Raw genomic sequence first — 22884 nt, 5'->3', positions numbered from 1 at the left:
TTGTATGTTTTGGTTTGCCCACCTTTGTGGTGGCCTTTTGTTGGTTAGGGTGATCAGTATCTCCTGTTCCTTGTGTCTCTGTAGAGGGGGCCAGGTTTTGGCTTCTGGTCCCTGGTAGGCTTACAATGACATACAAGGGCTTGGCATGGATTGAATTGGGTGGCTCAAGGTGCTGCCACAGAAGCCCTCCCAGAAAAGTCACATTTTCTTGTGGGATCAGTGGGAAAGAGTGGAACAACAGTAAGTGGGAAGATTTCTATAAGGAGGTAGTATGGCCAGGTCTGGGAAGTAAGAGCAGATGGAGAGCTTTTGTTATTGTCATAACAAATGGATGCACCACAGGTGCCTGTGTGGGCAGCATAAAATAAAGCATGTAAGTAGCAGGGGTTAGAGGATGGGAAGAGAACAGAGAAACTACTGTGAGTACAGTACATGCCAATTCAATTGGAGTAAGAGGAGAGTAAATGAATAATTGTGACAAAGCTTTAGAACAAGAATGAAAAGATCAAACATGGAATGCAATGAAATAGCCTTTTCTGGTGGGGGTCCTCAGTACCTCAGTGAGCCAAGTACTGGTTCAGCCTCGGCTTTGGGACAAGCACAAGGTCACCGAGACCCACCTTTGCCGACTGGGAGCCAGAACATATTTTTTATTTTATTTATACAAGAGTTCTTACATTCTTGTAATGTCACTAGCATGCATAACATTTTGGGCAGGTCCTTAATCCTAATTTTCCCTGGAATACAACCAGCCAAATTATTTAACAACCAGGTAATCATTCACTGCTGGATGAACAGAGGTGTACAGCTAGGGATTGGCATCTAATCAATCCTCCCCGGCCAGAATACAAACCCAAGCCAAATTGCTCGCGAAGCACCAGGTGAGTTTTACCACTTGGCCACAGGAACTAACTAACTCTCTACAATGAAAGAAGAGTTTGGATCAGAGATCAATTGATATCCAAGTAAAAAAAAAAAAAACACCAGAGCAAAAATGCAACAAAAACAATCAAATGCTTTTAGAATGTTAGGTACCCAAAAGTAGTAAAGTAAATGATAATTTTCAGTTTGTAAACACATTAACTATGATTCACCCGACTACCACCAGGTGCACATACTAGGCCATCTGGGGTCGCAGCTAGCCTATACCTCTGATCCCCAAGATCCCCTCAGTTTATAGCACCAAATTCTAACTCTGGCTCATGGTAGGCAATGGTGAGCCTCGATGGCCCGATGCTTATCCATAAGACTAGGCTAGAGCAGCACTTACCTTAGCAAACTACTGAGGTGGTACTCTTAGAAACATGCCTCTTAGGGACAGACATGGGAAAATGGAAAGCCGTTGCATAAAATGCTGGAAGATTAAAAATGGGGTACCATTTCAAAGATTTACACACGCACACACACACACACACATTGAATAACTGCATAAGAAAGAAATAAAACTTTTGAGATAATTCGGCATTAGATGGGAATAAAAGGTGTTAAAGTAGAGGAGGGGAAGGGAAATGGTGCTGAGCTCGGATCACTATGTTGTGTTGACAATATTGAAGGCAAGTTACCAAGGAAATGAGGAAAGCATAAAGTGAGTTAACAAATAAAATAATGCTGAGGTACAATTGTCAAAAGCAGCAGCATGAAGCATTGTCTACAAGCAGAAATGTTGATAAGGGCATTTTCAGATATCATGAAGCAGCAAAGGTTATGTGGCAAAAATATTAAAAATACTGTAATAAACAGTTGACCACGATGGAATGATACAAATATTAATAACCGAGGAAAGAAAATATGATAAAATTTCAAACGAAAATAACTAGTCAAGCATGAAAATAGAAATTTGCATGTACGTATTTGAAAACGGTACTGTGCAAATGGGGGGGGGGGGAAAGACAAGCAAATAGATCAATAGGAAAACAATTATGAAATGAACAATCATCATGCAGGATCTAAAGAAAGGGTTTACCACAAAAGTAAACTCCTTTCAGCTACCTTTGACTTATGGAATTGGAAAAGGGAAGTAGAAAGAACAAGAAAATATCACTGCAGATCAGATGGCCAGTGCAAGGGATGGATTAAAAATAAGCTATGTTTATTTACCTTCTCAGTACTGGTGCCTCCCCCACACAAGTTGGAAATGGGGTAATGAAAATGCATGTAGGTGCAATACTGAGTGTTCCTCTTACCAAATTATCCCAAATTTCAGGAGATATCAATATTTTTTTGTGTATGTGAAAAAGATGCCTATTTTTTAAGCAGAAGAATCAGTACGTACGCCGAGACAAACTTATTGCTTAAAAGTGACTGTGGCCTTCAGTAGCTGCAAAGTCTGGTGTTTAACTTCCAGGGCAGGACAAATATTCCTAAGTATTAACAAAAACCACTTCAACAATAATATTAAGCAATTTTAGGCACACGTAACCCCCCCCCCCCCCCCCCCCCCCCCACCATCATTGCTGTAACAGTGACTCGAGGCTTTGTATGCCTATTATGCTTAATACTGCAAGTGAAATAAGCCAAAATAACACACGTGACAAACCTAGAGCTGTGAGAGAATACACAACAGTGGCAACGTATATGTTGAAGGGTCTAAAGCCAAAGGCAGAGATATACAAGATCTGTGCAATTAGGAATGATCCCAGGCCATGGACAAAGAAGTCTTCCCAGATAAGCAGCGCGTCACCGAAGACCGAGAAGATCAATCCCAACAATATTCTTCTAGAATAAGCATACCTGAAAGAGATTTACAAGATCAGATTACTTCATAAAATAGAACAATGTAGGTGATGTAGCTATAGTTTAAACCTCAAAACTTTCACTAATAATACCTGTACCATAAAGTATGTCATTTTCACACAGAAATCACAATAGCGTGATGCATCAAATGAACAAATCCACAAGGGCCGTGACGAGGATTCGAATCTACGTCGGAGACATAGGTTTGAATCCTTGTCACGGCCCTTGTGGATTTGTTCATTTGATGCATCACACTATTGTGATTTCTGTGTGTAATGAATTAAGGGTAAAGAGGTAGAACGGCCTAATGACATAGCTCGAGTGCATGGGGGAATTGTGTATAATCCTGGTTTGTGTCTCGGAGAGGCTGCAGGATCCAAGTAAGTTTGGTAGAACTTTTGGTTGCAATTCTTTTACCATGTCGTAGCTCAATCGATTAAGGCAGCGTCTGGGATGCTCTCGGATGTAGGTTCGAATCCTCATTACGGCCCTTGTGGATTTGTTCACGTCATTTTCATATAAAAAATATTTAATACTAGACTATCAGACTACAATGAGAATAGAGGAAATATGCATGAGTAAACTGGTAATCTTATTAGTCCCATGCAAATTCATAAAAAAAATTAATCCACATGTAATATCCCTCCTTTTCTTCCAGAGAACCACAACACACAGTATACCAACTATCCGTTTCTAATTAGCCCAAGACCTCACGTTGTCTTTTTCTGTTGTACATAGTTGGATTTTTTGTTTTGTTAGCACAGGTGGGTACAATAACAGATGACTCCTGACTCTTGTTGGCAGGCTGAGAGCTTTCCCATCCCACAGCTCATGTTAAGTCATACTCGCCAGTTTCTCTGAAATATGACCCACTAATCATTTAACAATCAGATACCCAAATACTGCTGGATGAACATAGATATTGTATATAGTTTAGGATTTGTGCCTAGTTAATCCTCCCTGTCTAGGATATGAACCTAGGCCAAATTGCTTGTGAAGTGTGGGGTGAATGTGTAATCTCTGCACCACCACGGGTCTGCACTTGGACATTTCCTAAGATATCCTACATCCTAGGCTTAACTTTAAATTTAGCAACCCATCCTCCTGAAATGATAGTACTTATAGTAACTATTTGGTCAAAAGTACCAATGTGTAGTGATGGAGCACCAAAAAGTTGACTTCTTGTATATATTTTTAATTTAGTAGTGTAGAAAAATTAAACTTAAAACCTAACAAACATTCCTAGGCCAATTATAGATATAAAATATAAAGTTGCGCATCTCTGTGTGCAACCGCCTGGTTTCAACAATATTCTATACAAACTCGTATCCAAAATTGCTCATTTGAAAGTATTATAGAGTTCCAGACTGGTTTTCAACATTTAACACTGTTGTTTCTATATATTTTCAATCACTGTCTTTTAAATATGTATATTCTTTGATGTTTCACTGTTTTAGGGAGGATATTTTCCTGCCATGACAATGTAAATGTGCAGAACTGACTATTGTACTAGTGGGAATTCTAAAGTCAAGAGTTAAATATACCAAGTTAAACACACTTCATAAGGGTTATTACATAATACAGTATTGTATTATAAAATACATGTGCATTAACAATAACATTTACAGTATGGTATATTATGCAAGAAAATTTTACGTTAATACATTTTACAATGGCAGGCAATCGAGGAAGGTAGCCAGTGTCCTAATGCCAGGTCTATCTTGTAATGCAAACAATTTTATGTTAAAACTAAGAATCCTAGCCATACCATAACACAAAGAATATGGTTGGTGAGCAAGTTGGTTGTCAGGATTTGTGTTTGGGGAGACGAGGAGGGGAGTGCTGTGCATGCAGGTGTTGACGTTGGACGGTTTGATGACCAAACCATGCATTGGAGAGTGAAGAAATGATGATATTTCATTCCATCCTGGACCATTATCAAGTCATCACACAACTTGATAATGGTCCAGTATAGACCAAACCATCATTGTTTCTTCCCTTTCTGATATGTGGTTTGGTCATCATATCTTCAGCAATGTTATTGTGACTCAGCGTCTGCATTGGATTGTTTGTTTGGGTTGGTGTGTGGGCAGGTGCTGTGCAAGCAGGTGTTATGGTACAGGTAGTCAGTCTTATCTCTCATTTGGTAACAACTTAGAATTTGCCAACCTGCAATTTCCCCTCGAATGGTATGACTAGATTGCTATTCAGTGTATGGTAAATAATTAAATAAAAACAAAGGGTTTCCTGTAGGAAACTACTGTATTCATTATCAATAGGAAGACAAATTTTATGATTTTACATAAATTGTAAAGGTTTCAAGTTAAATCAATGAAATCATGACCACTCGCTCTAAAAAAATATAAAAATAATCATAGCTGACAATGGGCTACATGCCTCAATATTGAAATGAAGCCCAGTTGTATTACCATATTTAAGTGTTGAGGGTTTGAAGTCAATATAATAAGGTTTTTGAAAGGTTTTCAATGGGAAAAAAATAGAACAGTTGTTAAGGCACTGCAGTTTCAATAGCATTCATACTTCTTTGGTGGAAATTTAAGAATTTAAAATAAGTCAATATGGCAAGGCATTTTCAAATACAGTACTGTACTGAACAAAAAATGCAAAAGAAAATACAAGATAAAACCATAAATTATCAAACTACATTTGTTTGATAATTGTACTGCTCAAAGTTGAAAGTTTGAGGACTGACCCTTAGGGAGGACTGACCCTTTGAGGGCTAACCCTGTTCAAAGTTTGAGGCTGCTACAGGAGGGGACACAGAAATCTGTGTCATGTAGTTACACAATCGCTTCTACGGGATCGATCAGATGAGAACATGTTCCAGATGAGAACACGTTCCATATAAGAACATGATCTCATCTGGCTACATTGTTCTCATCGTTTTAAATATTTATGTTTACAAATGTAATACTGTACCTTGCATATGTATATTCTTGTACTTTACAAATATAAACCTGGATTAAATGAAACTGTGAACTCTAATACAGTAGTAGAGAAAATGTAACAGTATTGTACTCTACTTACTCTTCTCCAAGGCTCATGCCATGTAGCAGAACAAAGGCAATCAGAGAGAGAACTGGCAGACATTTTATCACTACTGCAAAAATAGAAGGTTGGTCTGACGGTATAAATAAAACGAAGTAGATTGCTACGGTCTTGAAGAATGGCACCAACTTGGGACCCACGCTCTTTAACTGGAAAAAAGAAAAAGAAAGCATTAGACCTGTGCAATATAATATTATACAGTATGTAATTACAAACACCTCCACATGGCAATATAATCTTAGTTGTTCTAAAGATGGATCATAAACAATCAATATTAAAAAAAAAAAAAAAAAAACACTGTACCAGTTAATGCAACCTCATCAAAACTGCTTTACTATACAGTGGAACATCAATTGACGAATGCCACTCTTTACAAATTTTTCGGTACACTAGGTCAATTTTCTCGTAAAATTTGACTCGATATTCGAGGTTTGCCAGTGTTTGAGGTTGTTGATACATGCATGGGTTGAAGAGTAGAGTAGTTAGTAAATGGAATGCACTAGGAAGTGATGTGGTGGAGGCTGACTCCATACACAGTTTCAAATGTAGATATGATATAGCCCAGTAGGCTCAGGAATCTGTACACCAGTCGATTGACAGTTGAGAGGCGGGACTAAAGAGACAAGTTCAATACCGGCAAGCACAAATAGGCGAGTACAAATAGGCGAGTACGTGGTTCTGCTGGACGCGGGATGAGGCGCACTCAGTTTACCAGTGTATTCCGCCTAGTAACGATTGCTCTTGAATTCTACGAGAAAAATCAGTTTTTTTTTTCTGAAGATAAAAGTTTTTATTATACTGTATAAAAGTTTTTATTATACTGTATATCATGCCATGGGTCCCAAGAAAATCAGTGGTACACATGGAAAATACTGGAGGGTTAGGTCCCAAATCTACACAGTAAAATAACGTACTGGAGTGAACGATATGGAAGAAAATGCAAAATTGAACCAGTGAAGAGCAGAGGTGCCATAGGCACAATCAGAGAACACTGTATAAACATCAGAGGTCCGCGGTTGTTTAACGTCCTCCCAGCAACTATAAGAAATATTGCCGGAACAACCGTGGACATCTTCAAGAGAAAACTGGATGATTTTCTAAGAGAAATTCCGGATCAGCCGGGCTGTGGTGGGTATGTGGCCCTGTGGGCCGCTCCAAGCAACAGCCTGGTGGACCAGACTCTCACAAGTCGAGCCTGGCCTCGGGCCGGGCTTGGGGAGTAGTAGAACTCCCAGAACCCCATCAACCAGGTATCAACCAGAATGTCCCTTCCTCATTAAGAAAATTTGTGCAGTATGGGAAGAACTGCAAAGATATGCTGAAAAATCTCACCCAGGTAAAGCTGTAGCAGGCCGTTGCATTAACCTTTTTAACGACAATGTGATGTCTCAGTTCTAATTGATGAATTTACTTTTATGTTGTAATAAACATTGTTTGGCATTCGTACTCAAATACAGTGTGTGAAAGTTGTAGGTCACTGTTGAAATAAAATAAAAAAATAACTCCCCCCCCCCAAAACAAAATATAGGGATAATTATAATGATTAAGGGTATACTTTATACAAGTAAAAAAGCCCTGATCTGCTACCTAATCATCAAAACAACCTAAAGAAACAAGGAAAATAGAGTTTAAAATCTGTAAAAAAATCAGCAAAAAAAAAAAATCAGCGGAAAAAAAAAAAAAAAAAAATCAGCGGAAAAAAAAATCGAAGTCCCAAGTTCTAGAAGTTGTGACCGATATATTTGTTGACCAATTTAATTCTGTCTTCACATAGTTAGGTACGTGTATGAATTCTCCAGGCTGTATAGGATACAACAAATTCAATAAACAAAAGGAGGAAAAAAATAACTAATAACCTAAAAATAACAAATTCCCCCTAAAAAAAATATTTTTGGGACATTGTTGAAAGTAACTGATAACATTGGGAAATGTATTTATATGATATATAACAAAATAGAGCATAATAACAATTATTATTATGTATTACTCACCGATGCTATACACACACACCAGCTGTATATCCACTTTGTGGACACTTCTTACTACAATGCACGTGTAAATTGCATTGAAAGAGCTCTGATTTAGATTCCCAAATGATGTTCTTATATTTGCCAGCATTCCATATGCTGCTAATGTTATCCTGTTTGTGTGCAACTCCGATGTGTCGGAATTATATCCACTCCCAGATCCTTCTCTCATCCTGATTCCTGCAGCTGCCTTCCCCGTACCTTACCTTACATTACCTTGTGAAGTCGGGGATTAACGTCCCAGCGGCCCAGTCCTCTACCAAGGTTTCCTGGTTGCTAGACTAGTCAACCAGGATGTTTGATGCGGATGCTCGCAGCCTAACATATGAATCACAGCTTGGTTGATCAGGTATCCTTTGGAGGCCTTCATCAAATTCTCTCTTGAGCACTGTGAGGGGTCGTCCAGTTATGCCCCTTATGTTTAGTAGAAATGGGTTGAACAGTCCCGAGCCTCTAATGTTTTGATAGTTCTCTCTCAGAGTACCTATTGCACCTATGCTTTTCAACGGGGGTATTCTGCACATCCTGCTATGCCTTCTGGTCTCATGTGGTGTTATTTCTGTGTGCAGGTTTGGGACCAGCTCCTTGCCTTATAGTGTAGATGCCTTTTGGTCTCCCTTTTCCCTTTTCCATCCTCATTACCTTACACTTGTTTTGATAGTCAAAACTCCAGCAATCATGTCTGACCACTCCTAGAGCTCGTCAAGGTTCTCCTGTAATTTTCTGCAGTCCTCATCAGCTTTGCATCATCTGCAAACATTGACATGTCTGAGCTCATTCCATCAGGTAGGTCGTTCCCATAAATTTGGAACAGTAGTGGTCCCAAGAACAGGGCCTTGTGGGATCCCACTTGTTACATTCCCCCAGTTTAAAACCACCTCTCTGACTCTTTGTTGTCTGTCCTTCACATACTTCATTACCCAGTTCAGTGTTCTCCCAGTTATCCCAGCCTGGTTCTCCATCTAGTATAGCAGTCTTTAAAATTTGCGAGTTTTAAATCTCCTGACGATTGAAATGTGTCGTATTTTCTTTTAAAGTTGTTGTTTTAGGTTATCTTGAGGTTATCTCGAGATGATTTTAGGGCTTAGCGTCCCCGCGGCCCAGTCCTCGACCAGGCCTCCATTTTGTTACACTCCCTCAAGAAGCAGCCAGTAGCAGCTGTCTGTCTCACAGGTACCTATTTACTTCTAGGTAACAGGGGCATCAGGGTGAAAGAAACTCTGCCCACTTGTTTCCGCCTCCACCGGGGATCGAACCCGGAACCTCAGGACTACGAATCCGAAGCGCTGGTGGTGGAGACTGTCAGGCCCCTGGTGGTGGTGACATCCACGACATCATCCTTCAAGTTATTTATCTTGTTGACCGACTGTGCTGTTTACCAGTACATCCTGATGTCTCCACGACTCGCTCGAGTGTCCACCTTCCACTGATGTCATCCTGTGCTATTTTCTTTTAGTGATAGTTGTGGTGCTTGTGATAGTGGTGGCTGGGGTACTGGAGCTGTTGGTAGAGGTGGTAGAAGCATGGGTGAGGTGGTAGATAGTAAAGAATAGGTAGGTCTACACACACCCCTCTCTTAGGAGTGTTTGTGGTTACTTATAACACACTTAGTATAGAAATTCTTATTTCTAATGTAATACAGAAAGGGAACCAAATTCTTCTCTTTCAACCGAGATAATCTTGTAATGCAGTCAATGTGCCAAGGAACAAGTCTCCTTCCTGACCACCGCAAGCTGAATAGCTTAAGTGATGACTTGTCAACAGTTAACCCAATATTTGATCAGGTATGACATTTTACCTAAAATCTTCGGCAAGTATCCCAAGTTTGCCTACTGTACATATACTCGATTTCTAACGGGAACGATTTCTGGGTCATGTTTTAATTATTTGCACTTTTATATACTTCTCAAGAGATAAAAGGTCAAGCAGCAGCCGTTCTAGTTTAATCACTTTAGAAAGTTTTTCTTTCATGGTGGAATATGCCTGACGATATTAGTTTATAAACGCCAGCACTTAGGCAGAGGACATTTTTTGAATGGTATTATTTATATTTCGTTGCAAATATATGCAAATATACTAGATCGTAAAGCTTCGTTGACATAATGGTATCAGTGAGGCGTGGTAAGAGGCTGGGGGGGGGGGGGAGCGACCAGCCAGTGTCATCAGCAGTGGGGGGGGAAGTAACCCCAGGATATCCTGCCAATATATCTTCACCATAGATAACTTGCACCCGCCAGTCGCCTCCCTCTTGTTCTTTCTTATTTCTCTTCTCCCTTCTCCGTGCCATACTTTGACTCTTCACTTCACTCTGCAATTCTTAAATTATCCATACTATTAGTTCTTGTCTGAACACCCGCGTAATGCCTGTCATTGCTCCCCTTCACCGTCCCTGCCAGGCAGCCGAGGTCTCTCAGCAGGATCCACCCCATTTACTCCCTTCCTCCCTCCCTCAAAGTGTGTGTTCCGTCCCCCGAGAGAGCCACAACTCACTGAACAACCTGTCCTCTTAACCATTTTACGTTCAGACCTGAAACTTCCTCTGGGACAGTGCTTGCTTGCTTGCTTGCTTACCTGCCTGCCCCACATTTTTTATCTCCCCCTTCCCCAATGAAATGTAGGTCGCAGATCCCCCTTCATACCCAACTTTTGTCCTCTCGAATAATACACAACATTTCAACGTCAAAATCCCCCAACGGACAAAATATGATTTACTATAAATCCTAGCGACTCACAAACATCCATGTTTCCTATGCGTGGATCCATCGGCAAGGAAAGGCATATCATGGTAATAAGGTTAGGTTAGTACACCATTTTTTGCGACGTTGTGACAACTGGAGAGAACGGGCTGCATACCCACGGGTTCACTTCGTGAGAGCAGCCCGTCAAGGACTCTATCAACGCCGTTACGTAGGTTAAGCACGAAGAGGGACCCGGGGGAGAGGAGAACCACCTATATTATATGATGAACTTTCAGACACGCTATCTGCCTACTTCCCTTCCTGTGTGCCTGTCCTCATTATCATCTTCCCTTCCGGCCCCCTCTCTCTGTTATCCTGCCATGCTGATATGTCTGCTTGTTTGTCATCCTGACCACTGTGCATGCTTGCTTGCTTGTGTGTGTACATGATCACTGGCTCGCCTGCACCCGTTTTAACTCGGGAGACATCTCCCGTCACGCAGGGTGCAGTCGCACCTCCACAGACCTCCAGTATCAGCTCTTGATACTGGTAATGGCTCAAAAGGGCCGCACTTACGGGCTATTCATGCCCGTGCCACCTTTTGGGTGGCTTAATCTTCATCAATCATCCCGAGTGCTTCCACAGCCACCCAATCAAAGCAACCCCCAGCCTCACTTATGGACTAGGCTAAGAGCTTAATTAACAACAAATTTATTGACATAGCTAGTGTTAAAATGTGTATACCATCTTGTGCATGCATAACAAGATGAAGAAGAGGGTTGGGACTTAATTTAAGATGCTACTAGGGGAAAGGGGGAATGCAAATTGAGCATAGGCTTATTTAACAGTTTTCATAACTATACCCAGACGCATGCTAATTTGCCAGAGTGGGCTATTCAATAATATGAATGTTGCCTTCTATTATGTAGAATAAGTATTTGCATAATATGCTGCAGAACTAATGAGTAATACACATTACACAATGTGTATTACTGCTGGTATTATTACCAGCAGTAATAATACTGCTGGTATTATTACACATTGTGTAATATGCTGACCTTTCAAAGTAGGTCTAGTAAATTTGAACTGATGTGATTAGATAGGCGTGTGAGCTCTAATCTATAATTATTACTATTAGTTTACGGATTCTCAAGGAGATTTTGGTGAATGATGTTATTCAAGTTTTAAGACACACTTACATAAATTAAAGCGTATAGATGTCACTTTTCAGACGTACTTTATAAGTTGCATCAAACTTACTTGTAAGTATTGTTATTGGAATGTATTAGTGCAGGTTATTGATTATGAAATACAGGAAGTGTTTATGAACGGGTTCCAATAGTGTATATAATATAGAACCTGTCTGTCATAGTCGATAAATGTAGATGATGCAATATTAGGTCAATAAGTCAGTCAATAATATACAGGACAAGATATCCATTAGGGGCGAGCTGGAAGTGGGCATGGCTTGAAGAATGGTCTTGGAGAGGAGACGTCGTAGTAGTAGTAGTAGTAGTAGTACTTAGTAGAGAAAGTACCAGGGTGTAACCCAGCCGAGTGGCTTCAAGATGCGTATTATACAACACCCAAGCCTGGCACATCTTGGAGATTACCGTTGGTTAACCCTGTCGTAGCTCAGTCTATTAAGGCAGTGTCTGGGATGCTCCCGGACGCAGGTTCGAATCCTCGTCACGGCCCTTGTGGATTTGTTCTTGCCGTTGGTAGGTGGCGCCGTGTTACGAAGTTCCTTCTTCATTCTTGTGTGGTTCCTCTTTCTTACATCATGTGGTTACTTCCTTCTTGCGGAGTTTGTATTTTTTTGGTTTAATTCCACTTTTTCTTCTTCTTTGCTTGACTTCTAGTCGTCACGCTACTGCTGGTATCACTTTTACTCTCAGGATATAGCTTTTTTTTGGTAGTATCGCGGATCGATCCTTTTCAGGTTAGGTACTGTACTCAGCAGTTTCGTCTGCTGAGTATGTTCCTGTAAGTCTGGTGGATTGAGATGTAGTTGCAGGATCTTGGGGTGACGGGTGTGGTGGTTACAGCCACTGAGGTGTGTCATCATGATGTGTCGTCTTCATTGGTTGCTTGAGTATTTGCAGTAGCAGGCAGCAGTGTACAGTAGACGGCGTTGCAGGATCAATACGTTCTGCAGCCGGTGCTGGAGGATCGGGAGGTATTGCTGGATCTGGTACAGAAACATGAGGTGCAGTTTCTACACCTTGTGCTGGTTTCTCTATGGGTGGCTGCATCCAGGATTCCATCTGGTAAGAGACCATTAAGAGGTAGCTTGTTAGTTGCTGCCCTGCTTGACTAAATGATTGAGCAGAATTCATGAGGTTATGATGTATTACAGCTCGTCACTATGACACCATGAGCCGTATCTTCTCTTACTCTTGGTTTATTTGTCTGCCGAGTAAGAAATTAAGACGTGTCCTCTACTTGGTCGACGACCGGGCCGCGGGGACACTAAGCCCCGGAAGCACCTCAAGGTAGGTAGGTAGGTAGGTACTTAACCTACACTGTGTGTAGGAATTATTAGTGTATTTGTGCCAATGGTGAACTAAAATGCTGCCACCTATTCTATTGATTTACCGAGGTTAACGGTGCTAACGGTTAACCTGGAGCATACCTGGAGAGGGTTCTGAGAGTTGTTCTACTCCCCGAACCCGGCCCGAGGCCAGGCTGTTGCTTGGAACGGCCTACAGGTCCTCTAGTCCCAGCAACATGCCCTGCACTACACTACAGCCTGATTGGTCTAGTTTCTAATTTGGTCCTGTTTCTAATGGTAATTCCTTGCATTGAGATTAAGTATCATGTCCCATACCCAGTCGCTCCTGTGTATCTAAATTAAGTTCTTGTTGGCACATTTTTTTCAGAGTAAACTGTAATCACCCAAAGTAGTTATGATAACGAATGTTATAAATTTGACCTTGTCTCGCGTAATTTCTACCCCGTATGTCATCGACTTGGACAAAACATACCTATTTCTGCAACAATAAGCCGGATTGGGGGGTGGGGTGGGGGGAGGGCTGGGCCTGTAGGAAGGTAATTAGGACTATTAGTGCACTTACAACACCCACAGGCAACGGTGAACTGGGCGTCGATATCCAGGCTTCCACCCACCATCTCTTACCCGACTCCCTCCACTCGGTCTAACTCAACAACATGTACAATTTTAACAATTTAGGGGAAATAAATTTATGCTACCGTATAAACAAATTATGCTATCGGAGTTTTCTATTATTTATTAATACTAACAAATTATTAATAAATAATAGTTTTCAGTGATTTTTATTACGATTATTTTTATTTTTCAATGATTAGTCTGGCATCAACACGCCTATATGAGCATTTTGCACCAAGACTAATATTTTGTTGAATTATCTGCATGTCTCTTGCAAATTGTCTATACAGTATACCTAGGTCATAAAAGTATTTGTGTGTACGTCTGATAACATACTACTTGTGAAGGAGGAAATGTATATGTTTACCTCTCAGAATGTTTGGTAAGGTGTTTATTTGTGATGTGTGTCTATGTATATATTAACACGTTGTACTGAATGGGGTGAGAATAGCTTGAGCTACCTCATACCTTTGTGTGTATTTTACCTCAATAAACTCATTTCAATTTCAACACGCCTATCCCAACACTTGCGCTATACTTTCATGTACATCATGGGGGGTAGAAATAGCCTAAGCTATTCTATCCCTTTGATATTTCTTTCTTGTCTCAATAAACACACTTGAATGTACATCATGAAAAGCCCGTTTTGGAACCAAGGTACGTGCTTAGTAAAAATGTACTCTGGAACTGGAAAATGGTAAATAGGGAAAAATGGAAAATATAAACCAAACTGTGTATAAACATAGCCTAGAGTTAGATCATACTATGTTAAGCCTTGTTGTTTTAGATTCAGCTACTCAGAACAAAAGTTCCTAGCAGTAGAGGGAGCCGGTCGGCCTAGCCGACAGCACGCGGGACTTGTGATCCTGTGGTCCTGGGTTCGATCCCAGCCGCCGGCGAGAAACAATGGGCACAGTTTCTTTCACCCTATGCCCCTGTTACCTAGCAGTAAATTAGGTACCTGGGTGTTAGTCAGCTGTCACGGGCTGCTTCCTGGGGGTGGAGGCCTGGTCGAGGACCGGGCCGCGGGGACACTTAAAAAGAGCCCCGAAATCATCTCAAGATAACCTCAAGATAGCACGGGCTATGGTGAGCCCGTAGTGGACTTACCTGGTACAGGAGCGAGGCTGTGTATATGTTAAGCCTTGGTTAAACTAAGGCTTTGTTTTAACTGTCCCTTCTCATTAACAGTTCTCTTTTTCATATTAAGAGTGTTCAAGAGAGAACTTGATAAACACTTCCAGAGGATACCTAATCAACCAGGCTGTGATTTATACGTCAGGCTGCGAGCAGCCGCGTCCAACTGCCTGGTTGATCAGTCCAGCAAACATGAGGCACAGTCGAGGACCGGGCCGCGGGGACGTTGAGCCCCGAAATCATCACAAGGTAAGGGTCTCCCAAACTGTACAACTTCCCTTTTCAGACTCCCGCTTGCCTTTTTTTTTTCCTTTTTGTTTTGTAAGTCTGGACTAAATATCCAAGAAGATACAAATCGAACCTTCCAACGTGTACTCGCAGCATAGGTAGGTTATCTTGAGATGATTTTGGGGCTTAGTGTCCCCGCGGCCCGGTCCTTGACCAGGCCTTCTTTTTTGTTACACACCCACAGAAAGCAGCCCAGCAGCTGTTTAACTCCCAGGTACCTATTTACTGTTAGGTAACAAGGGTATCAGGGTGAAAAACATTTTGACCATTTGTCTCCGCCTCCACCGGGGATCGAACCCGAACTTCAGGACTACGAATCCGAAGCGCTGTCCACTCAGCTGTCAAGCGCCCTTATGTATAATGTTAAGAATCATTGTTGTTTAGTTCATTTATTATGCACACCTGCAAAATACATACATCGGCCTGCTGTTGTATTGTTTACACACCTGAAGTATATACCTGCAGTGGGTTCTGGGTTGTTTAAGATTCGCTACCTAGAACAAAGAGTTCCAGGTAGCACGGGCTATGGTGAGCCCGTGGTTCTGGGGCTACGCTTAACTTTAGGCAACTTTAGGCGTAAGCAACAACTGCTTACTTGGAGCGGCGACGCGCAGGCCTTCTCATCCTCACCCTACGTAAAGGCCTCTTTCACCGCAAGTTTTATTTGTTGTTTATAGTGGTTAGTTTATTGTGCACCCCATACACATCCTGTGAGCGGTAGCGCAAAAAGCATTACAGAGGGCACAAAAGGTCTTTATCAGACCTCATCTTAGATTATTACATAAACAATTTCATCTATCCTTCACACTTTATAGTTACAATGTCAGCTAGTCGCAGGTCCACCTCATAAAACCTGTACCCAGCGCGTGACCGAAATATTCCACATCGCTTACCCCTCCAGAGTGACACTAGCTGCATAAATAGATTGACACGACGATTAACGGCGAACGCGGGCAGACATGAACGACCGCGAGCAGACGTGAACGACAGCGAGCAGACATGAACGACAGCGAGCAGACATGAACGACCGCGAGCAGACATGAACGACCGCGAGCAGACATGAACGACCGCGAGCAGACATGAACGACCGCGAGCAGACATGAACGACAGCGAGCAGACATGAACGACAGCGAGCAGACATGAACGACAGCGAGCAGACATGAACGACAGCGAGCAGACATGAACGACAGCGAGCAGACATGAACGACAGCGAGCAGACATGAACGACAGCGAGCAGACATGAACGACAGCGAGCAGACATGAACGACCGCGAGCAGACATGAACGACGAGCAGATATCATCAAAACAAGGACCATTACGAGTCACCAACAGTGTGTGTGAACATGTATGCAAACACCAGTTAAGGTACGGACCCTCTACGACTCTACGTGGCCATACATTTACATGGCGGCTTTTAATAAAACATAATTTGCATCATGTAAGCTGGGTACACGCATGCGCGCACACGCACGCTCAAGTCAAAACTAACGCTTAAGTAGCGTCAGAGGAGCTGTGGGGAAAACTGACTAGTGGGATTTTATTATTTTAATTATTATTAATTTATTAAATGATTTATAATTTATTTATATATTAATTTATTTCTTACGATAGCAAACTATGATTTCTAAATTTCTAATAAGTAGCTCCCCTTCACAGGGGGGGGGGAGGTTACCTTGAGGTGCTTCCGGGGCTTAGCGTCCCCGCGGCCCGGTCGTCGGGGTCGGGGTTATTGTATGTTCTACCAAATCAAAGCTAATCGATTGGTAAAAATGTTACTACAGGTTAGTTTATTAAGATTTCAAGAATAGTTGGTAATGAGTTGTATGTCAGCTTAGCTGTTTTTGTAGCACACAGCCGGGTTAATAATAAGCAAGACACGTCCAGATCACGTAAGCCAAGACTCGATTGATGATTGATAAAGATTAAGCCACCCAAGAGGTGGCACGGGCATGAATAGCCCGTAAAAAGACTCCTTGTGGATGAGGCTGTAATGGCGTCGTCGTCGTCGCTTGCCTGCGATGCACCACGTAATTTCCTGCTAATGTTTCCCTGTCCAACCACTTGGGCTGGACGGTAGAGCGGCGGCCTCGCTTCATGCAGGTCGGCGTTCAATCCCCGACCGTCCAAGAGGTTGGGCACCATTCCTTCCCCCCGTCCCATCCCAAATCCTTATCCTGACACCCTTCCCAGGGCTTTATAGTCGTAGTGGCTTGGCGCTTTCCCTTGATAGTTACCTTCCCTCTCAATCCTACCTGCCAAATAGTTACATCGTAATAAACAGCAACTGTGTCAGGAGGGAAGATATTGTGGCGGGTAATTAATTAAAACTTACCCTGTTGCGGGGTGGCTTGCCACGCTTTCTAACCGATCAACATACACATACATAAATGCCAAAGTATGCACGGTTATCAAGTCAATGGGATATAGAACACTTCCCGAGGCCTAGCGAAGTCGTGCTGATGACCGGTGACTGGCGTCCGTCAACACTGTGAGACTCGCGGGAAGTTTCTCTTCTGGGTGCCTGGCAAGACTTTAAATTAATGGCGTCTCTCCTCCGTCCCCGCCAAGCGACGCGTCGCGTGACCGGTTCAATTTCCGTCCACTTATGGACAAACGGACGGAGGAGCTAATTTTATTTATTATTTAATTATGTCTGGCCTTGGGAAACATTTATTCTGGTCTCCAGACTGGCGTTTTAAAGATTTTATATAAATATAATAAATAAATAATATTATAGGTAAATAGAAATTAGGTGACGTGGCAAGATCCCGTCCTAGTTTCTTTGTATGGTTAACTAAGGTATTTTATGGTTAGTATTTGCTTAACATGAAACAACAATTATTTCTTCGCATATCATGTTAAGTGTTAGTAATTGGTGTCGGAATTTCCGACAGGAGCCCATCAACCTCTTCCAACGGGACATGGGCGCATGGTACACTAATCGGTTCAATAAAGCTTGTTTTTAGAGAGAGAGAGAGAGAGAGAGAGAGAGAGAGAGAGAGAGAGAGAGAGAGAGAAGATTATTGGGCATGAATAGGCCATAAACGGTGGCCCTTTTGAGCCATTTCCAGTATCAACAGATGATACTGGAGATCTGTGGAGGTGCGACTGCACCCTACGTGACGGGAGATGTCTCCCGTCTTGTTTTCAGATTGTCAAACCCCCATATATCGTTAGGTTAGGATGTCTACCACCTCACCTTTGGGTGGGGGTATGATACGGCTAGATTGTGATGGCTACAGCAAGACAATTAATTGAAATCCGGTGTCTTGTGTAGGATGTAACACAATCAAGTCACAATGTGTAATCACACAGGCACGTATGTACAAGGCGATGAAATGGTGACCGAAGAGTAGCAGGACAATACATAAACGGAGAGCGAGAGGACACACAAGATTTATTTGATTGTTTCGTTAATTATGCACCGCCATACCGACGCTGCGGACGGCAGTGGAAGAGGTTACAGATCAGGAGACACGTGCACAGCGAGCACCAATAAGGTGAGCGGGCATGGCTGGGAGCTATAGGCAAGCCAAAGACATGCGAGAAAACACCATTTTTTTTATTAATATATTAGGTACATCTACATTTGTGCAGCTACCCTAGACTATGAAAGGGGAGTACAGTGTGTCAAAAAGCTAGCTATGTGCTGCTAAAAATCTCCATCACACAGGATGGTTAGTCATACAGAGGCATGTGATCAGTAGTCTGCACTGGCAGACTCCAGGTGCATTACAAGGACATCATCAACACAAGAGTGAATAAGGTAGACACCGCCCACGGAATCGGTATGGGGTGCATAATAAACGACTAAACTAACGTATTAATAGACAAGTGGAATAAATTTGCTGATAAGGTTATGGAAGCCAACTCCATTCACAGTTTTAATTGAAGATACGACACGATGTTGGACACGATGTTTTGTCAAAGATGCCTGGCGCACGGTCTGACTAATTACCCAAAGCCACCCAAAGCTTTCTAGCATTACGCTAGTAATGAATAAACAATATATTTACTCGCTATAATGTTGGTGCTAAATGTAGAACATGGAAAAACATATTTTTACTCTGAAAAAGTATCATTTCATAATGAAATTAGACGCAAATAAGTTGCTGGTGACGCCAAAGCAGGTCGACGGTCCAAGCGACATGTTGTGGAGCGACTTATCCAAGATATAGTGTTGCGTACCGGTTATATTAACTTAGGTTTGGATAGGATAGGTTAGGTTTAGGTAGTAGGTAGGTTCCCTGGTCAACGACCGGGCCGCGGGGACGCTAAGCCCCTGAAGCACCTCAAGGTAACCTCAAGGTAGGTTAGGTTTGGGTAGGTTAGGTTTGGGTTGGGTTGGGTAGGGTAGGTAGGTAGGTAGGTAGGTACAGGAGGCTGATATGCCAGCAAATACTCTTTAGGCAACTGTATCTTGGATAAGTCTCTCCACAACATTGTCGCTTGGACCGTCGACCTGCTTTGGCGTCACCAACAGCTTATTTTTGTCTAATTTCGTTATGAAATTATACTTTTTCAGAGTAAAAATATGTTTTTCCATGTTCTACATTTAGCACCAACATTATAATGAATAAATATATCATATTTATCCATTACTAACGTAATGCCAGGAAGCTTCGAGTCTTTGGGTAATTAGATGGACCCCGGCGCATAGAAAGGTTGGCTCCAAAAGCTAACATTCTAAATTCTTCAGGCACATGTAAGTGAGAAACACACAAGGTTTACCAGAGATAAGGGAGTTGATTTATGAGAGCACACAAAGGGAACTCAACCTAACCACATTAGAAGAAATAAGGCCTATAAGGGAGATGATCACAACGTACAAGATAATAATGGAAATAGCTTGCCTTTGAAACATAAGGAAACATCTTGTAAACATACTTCCACAACACGTATGATATTAGAACGTCGAAGTGTAATATCACCGGGCTACAAGGTGGGGCCCCTGGAGCTAAATCTCCTACATCGTAGATGAGAACATGTTGTTGTTATAGATTCAGCTACTCGGAACAAGTTCCAAGTAGCACGGGCTATGGTGAGCCCGTAGCTTACCTGGCACAGGAGCGGGGCAAGTAGCACGGGGTATGGTGAGCCCGTAGCTTACCTGGCACAGGAGCAGTGCTGTGTGTATGAGATGAGAACAGTTAGGTAAGCCCGAGCCCAAACACAAACAGCAGCAACATGTTATTCCCTTAACGACGCCAGATACGATCTTCTGGTTGTCACCACTTACATGTTCTGTACTGACCTGCAACGGCCCTCCCTGCCTCGCCTCAAACCACCTCCAGCTCACCTCTAACTACTCCTCTCACATTGAAAACAGTAAAAATATCACATTGACGCTACAATTAGCGAACGTGTTCAAATATTTTATTTGAAATCTATCACAATCGTTGTCTGTGGGAGTGGGAGGGATGGGAGGGATGGGAGTAGGAGGGATGGGAGGGATGGGAGTGGGAGGGATGGGAGGGATGGGAGTGGGAGGGATGGGAGGGATGGGAGTGGGAGGGATGGGAGGGATGAGGAGGACGAGGTGGGGAGGGATGAGGAAGAACAGAGGGATATCATTCAGGATATCAATACAAGAGCACACACACAGGACGAACGACGTCAATCACTTTCATCGGAGGAGTTTATCGATGACACTATAATGGCGGGCTTCGCTTTACATTGCGTATAAGAGAAGACATCGTTGTATTCCTCTCAATATCACCGTTATTTTCTGTATGGTTCTCGAGCCTTGTGTTGGGAGTTAACCCTTGGGTCTGGTAATAGAACCGGTTACGTTATTCAGCGCCATGTGCGCGCGTGATGTTATGTCGCACGCTGTGTGGGATGTTTTGTTGCTAGTCGAATTATCTAGGTGTTCTATGGAACGCCACGACGAGGTCACGACGAGGTCACGACGAGGTCACGACAGGGTTTGGCTCCCCTCCCGAGCTGCATGCAATGCTTTACATTTTAGCTCAATACTATTTAGCGTTTCTCTTCAGTCTTCATAGAATGGAATGTTGTAAAATGCTTTCCCTGCCGGTAACGGGAGTGCTTTTGCTCATTGTGGTCTGCACGTTCTCTCGTTTCCACAAACGGTAAGCACAGCACTCGCCCCGTTTCTAATGTCAGGGCACTTATAATCTCTTGGCACTGAATTTGCGACAATCGGTTCAAACCAATGCAATTACGGTTTATGGTCGGTAGTCCGATGAAGTTTGTTGCCTATGCCAGGGAGAGTGGGGGGGTGGGGGAAGCTACGATAGTCGCCTAAGGCGGGTTGTATCTGACACAGTCCTCTTTCTGAATATAACAACAGGGGGTTCTTTCTCTTAGTTCAAGCTAACCATAGCCCATGCTACTTGCCCCGCTCCTGTGCCAGGTAAGTTACGGGCTCGCCATAACCCGTGCTGCTTGGAACTTGTTCCGAGTAGCTGAAACTATAACAACAACAACATTCTCTTAGTTGGAGTTGCCAATTGGTTGTTTAAAGCACACGTCATAAAATGAAAATTGTTCATATGGAAGGACATGGGGAAATACAGGGAAAATCTCTGGCAGGATTCAGCAGTATCAATTACTCCGATACAATGTTTCTTTGCTGTTCGTTGGTCACCATAAATGTTTTATTTATTGAACGTAAATATTAACTTTAAAATATACAAGTAGTATTATAAACCATACCTAGTGCTGCCTTCACTACCATACTCTTAATATAATTATTAGTCGTCATGAACACAGTAAGCCCTAACTTAGCCATATCTGATCTAGCGTCGTCAATATATGGCATTTTTGTTTTTAATTTGTATAAATCAATGACAAAAGCGGGCGTAGAGACTATTGCCACAGGTTTAAGTTACTTTATGACTTAGATATGCTGAACATTGCAAACATTAATATGCATCAAACATCTTACTTATGAGCAGGGACATGCAGGAGCAGTAAGCTTGGCCACAGCTAATCGCTGCCACCGTATTATAAAGTGGTTGCAAAATCCTACGGCGCGCTGCATTATACACGAATCTTAACAGTCCTGCCATTATTTAAGGATCTACATAGGCTATTTACTGGCTACGCAGCCGACTATATTCTCTGCAATGGGAATTACCTTGTAATGATTTCGGGGCTCAGCGTCCCTACGGCCCGGTCCTCGACCAGGCCTCCTTGTTGCTGGAGTGGTCAACCAGGCTGTTGAACGCGGCTGCTTGCAGCCTGACATATAAATCACAGCCTGGTTGATCAGGTATCCTTTGGAGGTGCTTATCCAGTTCTCTCTTGAACACTGTGAGGGGGTCGGCCAGTTATGTCCCTTATGTGTAGTGGAAGCGTGTTGAACAGTCTCGGGCCTCTGATGTTGATAGTTCTCTCTTGAACACTGTGAGGGGTCGGCCAGTTATGTCCCTTATGTGTAGTGGAAGCGTGTTGAACAGTCTCGGGCCTCTGATGTTGATAGTTCTCTCTTGAACACTGTGAGGGGTCGACCAGTTATGTCCCTTATGTGTAGTGGAAGTGTTGAACAGTCTCGGGCCTCTGATGTTGATAGTTCTCTCTTGAACACTGTGAGGGGTCGACCAGTTATGTCCCTTATGTGTAGTGGAAGCGTGTTGAACAGTCTTGGGCCTCTGATAGAGAAGGCTGGCAGCTCAATATTTGTCCGATCTTAAAAATACTTAAAACAAAATCTGAAAGCGCAGTACTTTTCAGAATTTGCTTGAAGATTCACATCGTCACCGGAATTCAAACAATTTAGCCTAATGATCAAGAATATATTCAATGAAAAATGTTAAATTGCATACTCCATCGCGGTCGTGTTAACATCAGAGAG

General features: G+C 42.5%; 1 protein-coding gene across 2 annotated transcripts in view; it reads right to left on the bottom strand.

The window, feature by feature from the left end:
• LOC123747697 (lysoplasmalogenase TMEM86A) overlaps positions 1 to 22884 on the bottom strand; it is a 110398-nt gene that overhangs the window by 19663 nt on the left and 67851 nt on the right. For both annotated transcript variants that reach the window (XM_069324977.1, XM_069324978.1), the window contains exons 2-3: positions 5782 to 5951; positions 2537 to 2730 (exon numbers count right to left, since the gene is read on the bottom strand). In XM_069324977.1, coding sequence (XP_069181078.1) covers positions 2537 to 2730; positions 5782 to 5951 — 364 coding nt within the window. The remainder of the gene's footprint in view (positions 1 to 2536; positions 2731 to 5781; positions 5952 to 22884) is intronic.

The sequence above is a fragment of the Procambarus clarkii genome, chromosome 15 (genome assembly GCF_040958095.1).
Source record: "Procambarus clarkii isolate CNS0578487 chromosome 15, FALCON_Pclarkii_2.0, whole genome shotgun sequence".
NCBI lineage: Eukaryota > Metazoa > Arthropoda > Malacostraca > Decapoda > Cambaridae > Procambarus > Procambarus clarkii.
Note: the sequence above shows the minus strand (reverse complement) of the source record. Positions and strands in the feature narration are given on the sequence as shown.